At 51.0% G+C, this 9,553-nt stretch overlaps 2 protein-coding genes across 2 annotated transcripts; both read left to right on the forward strand.

Annotated features, from left to right (window-relative positions):
• The first annotated feature begins 1,912 nt into the window (after window positions 1-1,912).
• Ltb4r2 (leukotriene B4 receptor 2) lies at window positions 1,913-7,176 on the forward strand. The gene is given in 4 exon segments (XM_047534210.1): window positions 1,913-2,018; window positions 2,390-3,074; window positions 3,076-3,430; window positions 3,433-7,176. Coding segments are annotated over 3 exon segments (1,167 nt in total). The 5' UTR covers window positions 1,913-2,018; window positions 2,390-2,396; the 3' UTR covers window positions 3,567-7,176.
• Window positions 7,034-9,255, forward strand: Ltb4r (leukotriene B4 receptor; the record flags this gene model as incomplete). Its single annotated transcript, XM_047534224.1, is given in 3 exon segments — window positions 7,034-7,456; window positions 7,458-7,999; window positions 8,001-9,255. Coding segments are annotated over 3 exon segments (1,053 nt in total), but the record flags the coding sequence as incomplete, so codon positions are not given.
• Between the last annotated feature and the right edge of the window lie 298 nt (window positions 9,256-9,553).

Genomic DNA, 9,553 nt, shown 5'->3' on the forward strand with positions numbered 1-9,553 from the left:
ATTGAATATTTCTTGGATTCCCAACTGGTTCCATATTGGGATGATTTGGGACACCCTGTGGGAACTCCCTTGCCACTTTTGGGGTGACTTAAGCTATGAGTTTGGCTCAGATGGAAGAATCTTTGTCAGAGCTGTGTCAGCTTACTCAAGCCCTTCCAAGAATAGTGGCACATATAGTGGCATTAATGCTTCAGGACAATCCTCAAATAGTGGACACGCCTTGATCTCCTGTTCTGATATTCTGTACACTTCTCAGAGGTGCCCAGTGCCTACCAAAGGAGTGTAATGCCATGTTCTTAGTGGATTTCCTCTTCCCTATGTATTTGGGCAGGGGGTACTGGGGATTGAACCCAGGGGCACTTAACTACTGATCCACATCCCCAGACCTTTTTATTTTGAGACAAGGTCTTAACTTAGCTTCAATAGGTTAAGTTGCTAAGGTGACCTCAAACTTTAATCCTCCTGTGTTGGCCTCCTGAGCCGCTGGGATCACAGGCATGCACCCTCACACCCAGATTCTCTTCTCTATTATATCCTGCTCCTCTCCTCCTGTTTCCTGAATCAATCTCCCAAATACAGGATTATTTATACCTACACCCTTATCTCAGGCTCTGCTGTGGAGGAACTCAAACTAAAGAAATGCTTTTAGTTCCCAGGGAACTGTTTTGGCTGTTGACTGGGAAGGACTTTCTTTTCTCCTCCTCCCACTCTATTGATCTGTCATACCCTGCTGCTCCCCACACCCTGTCCCTGCCGATCTCTTCATTTCCAATCTTTGCTTGACCTCTCGAAGCAGAGAGGACTTCTTTTCAATATGTTTCTACCACTGCACCCTTTCCTTTCTTCTCCTGGTGAAGACTGGTAGTGTGATCTTGTGGTTGTGAAATATGATTCTCAGCCAGGTTATAAGCCCCTTGTGTTAGTCAGCTTTTCATCATTGTGATCTAAGTACCCGACAAGAACAACTTAGAGAAGGAAAAGTTTATTTTGGTTCACAGTTTCGGAGGTCTCAGTCCATAATCAGCTGCCTCCATTGCTCTGGGCCTGAGATAAGGCAGAACATCATAGTGGAAGGGCTTGATGGCAGAAAGCTATGCAGCCCATGAAAACCAGCTAGAAAGGAGGACGAAGGAGAGAGAGAGAGGGAGAAAGAAGAGGGGAAGGGAGGGAAAAAGAGACCAGGGACAGATGCAGTCCAAGGCCATGCCTCTAGTGACCTACTTCCTCCAACTACGTCCAACATCCCAGTAGTCCATTCAGCTATCAATGGCTTAATTCAGCAAATAGATTTATATAAGGTCAGAGTTCAAGTCATTGCTTAAAATTTCCACCTCTAAATCTTGCTATAATGGGACCATGCTTCCAACACATGAGCTTTTGGGTACATTCCAGATCCAAACCACAGCACCCCTTAAACCTCCATGCATTCCTGTCTCCTCCCCTACAGACTTAGCACCATTCCCTACACTGAAAAGTTGTCATTGACAACCCAGCCAGAGGCCAGAGGGCCCAAAGCAAGAGATGGTTGGTAGTGGACTAAGAGCTGAGGAAAAAGGGAACTCAGCAGGGTTGGGAGGCTGAAAACAGGCCAAGAGAGAGCAGCTGATAGAGTGAGTTCTCTGCTGGATGCATGCCAGGGAGGCCAGAAAGCATAAGCACTGCAGAACGTGTACTGGAATTGGGGGCAGAGATGAAGGACAAGAAGAAAAGCAGGGTGCAGGATCAAAGTGTCAACTGAGTGCTCCTGCTCCCCTCCCCAGTCAGTATACCTTATCTGTACCCTTTCAGCTTTATCCTGTTTCCTAGGGAGGCAGGCTCCCACACGCCTGGGCCTGTTGGTGATGGGAAAGAAGGGAGGGAGGGGCCCCAGGATAAGGCCAGGATGCGCCTCATCTTGTCCCTCCCCATTCTCGTCTCACCCTCTGCAAATGTGACAGACATTGGCACCTGAACAGCTGCCTTACCTTTCGGTTTCCCCAGGTCTCTTGAAGGCCCCAACCCTGCCTGCTCCTAGCTGGGTAAGTAGATCTGCCCATGCCCTTTTGCTCCACACTGCCCACTTTTAAGGAATGGGGATGGTCAAATAATAAGGCTAGAGGGGTGGAAGTGGAGGTAGTTACAGCCTGATGTTGGGACTAGGGGCCCGATTATCACTGGGCTCTGGGAAGGTGCCACGGGTGGAGGTCACCTGATCCAGAGCAAGGGATCTAGGTTCTAAGGAGTGGTGTTTGAATTGGGGGCCAGTGTCCTCCAGGTTAAGATTCCCAGAGAAGAGAGGCAGGCTGCAGGGAAGTGGAGGGAAGCACAGTTCCTTCTTACTGAGCATCAGAGCAATATGGACTTTTGTTCCACTCCTGAATGCCCTCTGTGGCCCCTTCCAACCCCGCAGGAGAAGAATGCCAGTCTGCTACCGGCCCCCTGGGAACGAGACACTGCTGAGCTGGAAGGCCTCACGGACCACAGGCACGGTCTTTCTATTGCTGGCGGCGCTACTGGGGCTGCCCGGTAATGGCTTCGTAGTGTGGAGTCTGGCTGGATGGCGGCCCGCACGGGGGCGACCACTAGCAGCCACGCTAGTGCTGCACCTGGCACTAGCGGATGGCTCGGTCCTGCTACTCACGCCGCTCTTCGTGGCCTTCCTGACTGGGCAGGCCTGGCCGCTGGGCCAGGCGGGCTGCAAAGCCGTGTACTATGTGTGCGCACTCAGCATGTATGCCAGCGTGCTGCTCACCGGACTGCTCAGCCTGCAGCGTTGCCTCGCAGTCACCCGCCCCTTCCTGGCGCCCCGGCTGCGCAGCCCGGCCCTGGCACGCCGCCTGCTGCTGGCAGTCTGGCTGGCCGCCCTGTTGCTGGCTGTCCCGGCCGCCGTATACCGCCACCTCTGGGGGAACCAAGTGTGCCAGCTGTGCCACCCATCGCCGGCCCACGCCGCCGTCCATCTGAGCCTGGAGACTCTGACCGCCTTTGTGCTGCCTTTCGGGCTTGTGCTTGGTTGTTACGGCGTGACGCTAGTGCGGCTGCGGGGCGCCCGGTGGGGGTCTGGAAAGCACGGGTCGCGGGTGGGCCGCCTGGTGGAGCGCCATCGTACTCACCTTTGGCTTGCTCTGGGCTCCCTACCACGCGGTCAACCTATTACAGGCGGTGGCAGTGCTCGCTCCGCCAGAAGGGGCCTTGGCGAGGCTCGGTGGTTTGGGCCAGGCAGCGCGAGCTGGAACTACAGCCTTGGCCTTCTTCAGCTCCAGTGTCAACCCGGTGCTCTACGTCTTCACTGCTGGGGATCTGCTGCCTCGGGCGGGTCCCCGGTTCCTTACACGGCTCTTTGAGGGCTCTGGAGAAGCCCGAGGGACCAGCCGCTCGAGGGAGGGTACCATGGAGCTCCGAACTACTCCCCGGCTACAAGTAGTGGGGCAGAGAAAGGGCAATGGAGACCCAGGGGTGGGATGGAGAAGGGCAGTCAGGAATGGGGGTCCTTGACACCAAACCCTACAACCAAATCTGCTTTTCCCTGCCACTTACCTTCTCCCCTGGAACTCACCCCTCTAGGACATTTAGGGATCCTTCTCTGACTAGTTTGGATCTGGCAGGGTAAATTATTATATACGTGGAGCAGGCCCAGATTCCTCCAAACAGAGGAACTCTGAGGGTAGTGATGGCCCATATTAAAAATACTGTGTGCTTGCAAGTTGGCATATACCCATGTGCCAGCATTGCTTGTTTGTTGCCAGTGGCTTTATTGTGAAATACATTGGGAAGTCATTAGATGATGACTTAAGTGTGTTCCCTTTGTTGGTTTATCCTGAGTGAGTTGTACCGAAGCCACCTAATTCCCAGCTGTACAGGCCAGGGTTGGACAGTACCAACCTTCAGTGGTATCTTGTGCTACTCTCCTCAGCCCAGGTGGCTGGTTTCCCTAGGCCTACCCATTGAACTACCTGGCAAATGGAGAAAGAGCAAGGGAAGGTGTGGGAGTTTGGATGTGGGATGAGGATGATATCCATTCTTTGGACTCTGTTAAGAGCTGCCTGGGGGAAGAAACTGGCTCTGGAAGGAGAAAGTAAATCTGTGGGATTTGAAAGGAACATGTTCCTGCCTAACCTGTTGGTACAATGGGAGAGAGCACACGGGTGGACAGTGGTGTAGGGGCTTGGGAACCTGAGACTTACCTCCATCTGACACCACCCCCAAAGCCTTCCTTACTTGAAAAAGAGCTCAGAAACCTGTTCTTTCTTCACTGGGGGACATTCGTAGGTTGGGGTTAAGGGGTTATGGGGAATGACAGGAATACTTGGAAAACAGGAAGAATTTTTCAGGGAGGTAGCTCTTCCCTTTCTCCTCCTCTCTTCTTCTCTTCCCCCCTGTTAAGTTTTACCTCCTCCCAATACTGCTAGATATTCCTAATCTGTCCTTCAATATTTCTCAGCCTTGCCTTTTGGAATCTTTCTATTGCTGGGTCTAAAAACTGTTCTGGATCTTGACACTTTTGATTTTGGGGTATAGAATGGGATTCTTTTTCAGGGAACATCCACAAGCACCCATGTGACCAAGTCATTCCAGTTGATCCAGAACTTTCCCAGGTTAGCATTGTAAATTCCTTATCCCAACCCTGTCCAGTCCCCTAGCAAACTGAAATGGTTGGTCACCTGAGTGGTTACTCTACCATCAAGCTGTGGCCATCAAGGCTCTGTTTTAGACAGTGTTCACTTCCTCCAGGCAGAGGTCAAGGACAACAAAAGAAACCAGTCCACAGGGTCATGCCAGGGTCACCAAAACTAAGGTTAGAATGAACTAGGGCGTTCAGAGCCTAGTCCTTAGTGGGGGAATAAAGACCTTCAAGGAAGATGGGTGGGGGAGCAGCTTGAGAGGGGGAGGCAAAGACAGCCCAGTTTCTGTCTGAAGGGGTATATGGTTGAAGGGGTTTCTCAGAGCTAAGAGCGTCTTTCTTCAAACACAGGCTTCTTCCTGGTCCTGGTGGCTCTAGGGCAGAGGTTACCTAACTTCCTGTTACATGTTCCCCACCTCACACACCCGGTATGGTCAGAGGGCCCTTCCTCAACTCTGCCTTCAGTTCTTGCTGTGGTTTCAGCCCATTTCTTTTTCATCATATCCTTTGCCTGACAGTTACTGGGTCAACTCTGCTCTGACTTTTCTTAATGTAGAGCAAGTGGGAGTACTGAGGTATCAGGGATCTTAATGACCACCATTATACCTTGCAACTTTCTTGAGAAGTGACAGGGTTGAAACAGAAGCAGGAAGGTATTCTTAGTTTTTATGTTCTACAGGAGATTTCAAGGAGAGAAGACATCCTTCCATTCAGGAAAAAGAAGAGGGGACATTTTGAGGGCTCTTTTCTTTTCATATTCCTGGATTCCCCTCCTGGTAGGACTGTGTGCCCCTGTGCCCTTTCTTTTGCTTTCATGCTCAGCCCAGGCTTCAGCCTCTACTTTGTCTGTCACAAGTGGAACTGAACCACCTAAGGCTGTGGGAATACAGGAAAGAAGTGATGCTGATCTCCTTGCCCAGCCCTTTGTTCTTAAAATCTAAACTTGGCAGGGCAGCCACATAGACAAGCACCAGGCAAGTGACTGGGGGAAGGGGAAGAAATTTGCATTCCGTGTGATACTAAGAATACCACTTAGACTGGTTTCTACCACAGAGAATGGAGAACTGGTTAACATGGAATGGAACCAATCCCTTTAAGTGAAGGGAAGGATGGGAGGTGCTGGGAGATTGCCCTCTTCCCACAAGCAGGATCATGGCTCCAACTGAAGCAAGAACAGGATGCTGTCCCCTTGGGCTTACTGACATGCTCTCTTTAAATCATGATGTCACCTAACCCACACCCAGACCCAGAATCTCATCACAGCTTCAGCCTATGCTTTCCATTAATCTAATTGTACACACAAACATTTTAATGTGAAACATAAAGGAAAAATTTGGATACTGGCATGTTAGGCTTTCAGTCTGAGCTATTTCCCCTCGCCAGCCTCCTTCCCTCCTGCTATGATATAACTAATTACGTTTGCTCAATTTTCCAGTCTAGACCTGCATCTTTAGACCACACCTCAGCCAACTCATCCTGGCACCCCTATTTCCTCTCACAATGCCCCTTCCTGGGCTCTTTTCATTTGGACCCACTCCTGAGAGTCCTCCTTCCAGTTGGGCTGCCCTGGAACACAAAGACTATCCCCTCCCTCCCAGTGAAGGGAGGAGGTGGGGGTTTCAGCCCCACCCTCAGGAAGATGTGTCTTCCCCCTCCCGGGGTACTTCCTCTCTGATTGACTTAGCTGACAGCGCTCACACCAGGGCCGGCACTGGGACAGATCCAGGATCAGCTATATCTTGTTCTGGCCCTGGGATTGGCATCAGCTTCCAGCCTCTACTTGGCAAAGCTTATAAGTAAGTATCCTAGAAATGGGGATGGTGGTGTAGGGGATCAGGTACAGCCATGAGAGAATGTTGCAAAGGAATCTCTAAAGAAAGCCTGACTCGTGTAAAAGGAGTGGGGAGAATTTGTCTTCAAAGCCTACCCACTAACTCCTTCCTCATCCCTGTTATTTCTGGTGAACTCCTGGATGTTTCTGGGGAGAGTGGGAAGGTGACTGAAAGAAGTCTGTGGGACTGAGGGGCTAAGGTCCTGGCAGGGGACACAGGTGCTAGCTAGCCTTTCAAAAAGTGTAGCATGGGTGAGGAAAATCACCCAGTTTGATTCTGGGTTTCAGGAAAGGAGACTGAAAAGATCTGGAAATGTTGTTACTGGGGATAGTTGTTTATTTTGCAGTTGGATCTGTTAACAGGAAAGGGCCCTATGGCCCAGTTAGGAAATTAGTCTTTCTACTCAACTGGATCCCCTTAAGATAGAATCAGTTACTGGTGATGGGCAGTATATTTCAGAAGTGCCTTTGATGATTCCGATCTTGGAGACTTATCAGAGTTTTCAGGCTAAGTGTGTCCAGGGAGTCAGGAAACCCTTGGCTCCCTACCCTTATGAGTATCCATCCTCACTTCCAGGTCATTGTGATGGCCACCGAACACTACATCTCCTGCAGCATCCTCTTCACGAGGTGTCATGTTCATATCTCTGTTGGCTATCATCCTACTGTCAGTGGCGCTGGCTGTGGGACTTCCTGGTAACATCTTTGTGGTGTGGAGCATCCTGAAAAGGATGCACAAGCGCTCTGTCACTGCCCTGCTGGTGTTGAACCTGGCCTTGGCTGACATGGCTGTACTGCTCACTGCTCCCTTTTTCCTGTACTCCCAGGCCCAAGGCACCTGGAGTTTTAAATTGGCTGGCTGTCGCCTGTGCCACTATATCTGTGGAGTCAGCATGTATGCTAGCGTTCTGTTTATTACAATCATGAGTCTGGACCGGTCACTGGCGGTGGCCCGACCCTTTATGTCCCAGAAGCTGCGCACCAAAGCGATTGTCCGACCTGTGTTGGCAGCTATCTGGGTGGTGGTCCTTTTTGCTGGCCTCGCCGGTTCTTGCATACCGCACGGTGAGTTTGGGATTGAGCAACAGGAGTCTTGTATGCTTCTCGAAGTATCCCAACGAAGGGCACAGGGCCTTCCATCTGCTCTTCGAGGCCTTCACGGGCTTCCTGCTGCCCTTCCTGGCCGTGGTGGCCAGCTACTCCGACATAGGACGCAGGCTGCAGTCGCGGCGCTTCCGCCGCAGCCGCCGCACGGGCCGCTTGGTAGCACTCATCATCCTGGCCTTCGCAGCTTTTTGGCTGCCCTACCACGTGGTGAACCTGGCCGAGGCAGGCCGCGCGTTGGCTGGCCTGCGCGCGGGGTCCGGGCCTGCCGGGGAGCGGCTGCAGCTGGCCCGCAACGTGCTCATCGCACTCGCCTTCCTGAGCAGCAGCGTGAACCCGGTGCTTTATGCGTGCGCTGGCGGCGGCCTGCTGCGCTCCGCTGGCTTAGGCTTCGTTGCCAAGCTGCTGGAGGGTACGGGCTCTGAGATATCCAGCTCCCGCCGCGGCGGCACGTGGGCCAGACCAAAAGAGCGCCATTCCCCCTCCGGAGCCTGGACTCGCTGAGAGCATCACGGCCTCCTCGGAGGCCTCTCCAGTGAAGCGAACTAAATGAGGTCCAGTGGAAGGAAGCCCGCTTTCCTCTTCGGAGAACCCCACGCTGACCTGACCCAGTTCTGTATCCGGGGAGAAGAACCCGCGCGCGGGAGACAGGGGTGAGTGGAAAGAAGAGGAAGGGTGGGGCAAGTCAGGGCTGAATGAGAGAGCATTTCTTTGGCTAGGTTCCTGCAGGAAGCTTTACAATTAAAACTCAAGTCTGAAATTGGGTCAACCTTGTGAGTGGGGCTATGTGTTATGGGGTGTAGGGGTGCTCACGGGCACCCTGATGGGATTCCTCTCAATTGTTTAGAGTCACATTCTTTAGTTCCCCCATAATTTACAGTTGTGGAGAGAGAACAACAGGAGATTCTGAAGTAGGTGATCTGCAGATCCCACTTTGGAGTCCACAGACTCCTGAAGGAGATTGTCAAAAAAAAGATCACCCATGTAGGCTTCTCATGCAGACTTATGATTCAGGGAACCTTCTGAGATAACATGCTGCTGTGAACATCTTCCCTGAAGCCCTTGGTAAGTGTCCTTGTTAAACATAATTCCAGTTTCCTGCCAGGAATCTTTATCCTCTCAGCAGATGATCTAGGGGATTACCTTCCTTTTCTCCATTTCCCAGGGAGGTCTCACTTGAGACCCAAGTCATCACATCTTGTCCCCTAGAATTCTGCACATCAGCATCTGCCAGCCCCACAATACACCTTGGTACAGAGTGAGTTTGTTCTGACAGCATTTTAGGATGATGACGGCAGGAGTAGCAGTGCTGTGTTCTTTGGATCCTCCCCATAACAAAACAAACAAACAAACAAACAAAAAACCATGAGCCCATGCATGAGAGAGAGAGAGAGAGAGAGAGGGAATGAAGAGCAAAATCGAAAGTCCATGTGCAACATCTGCAACAAATGTAGGGTATCAAGATATCTCCTGTGGACTTCAAAATATGAGCAGGTGAGAACTAAGCGCATGTACTATATCAGCATTTCCATAGAAGGATGCAGAAGCAAGCAAGGCAGGCATCTGATGGCCCTGAGAACAGAACCCCTAAATTGTCTACAGGACTTTACTAGAAAGCATGGTGGGACAATTTGAGAACAGCAGCTGAAACTGGAAGGGGACCTAATAGATTATTTTGTAGACCTCTTGTCCATTCTGCATTTATGTTGAGTGAATAAAGTTCAATGACATTTTCCTGGAAATTCCTTCCAGTATTTTGTGAGTAGGGGCAGAAAAGGACATATCTTTGTTTTGAATTATGTGCCTAAAATTCTTTAAGCTCCCAAGGTATACAAAATATTGGAATCAGGTTTAGGATGTAGGCAGAAAAACCAAAGTAGTCCTCTCCTGAGCTAGTGAAAACAATCATTCCCTTCCTACTTGCTCAGATGTGTGCACACACACATGCATACATACTCAGACCTAGGAAGAAACTGAGGGTGATTCCCAGCTACATCAACCTTCTGACATCAATTGAC

The sequence above is a fragment of the Sciurus carolinensis genome, chromosome 2, assembly GCF_902686445.1.
Source record: "Sciurus carolinensis chromosome 2, mSciCar1.2, whole genome shotgun sequence".
Lineage (NCBI taxonomy): Eukaryota > Metazoa > Chordata > Mammalia > Rodentia > Sciuridae > Sciurus > Sciurus carolinensis.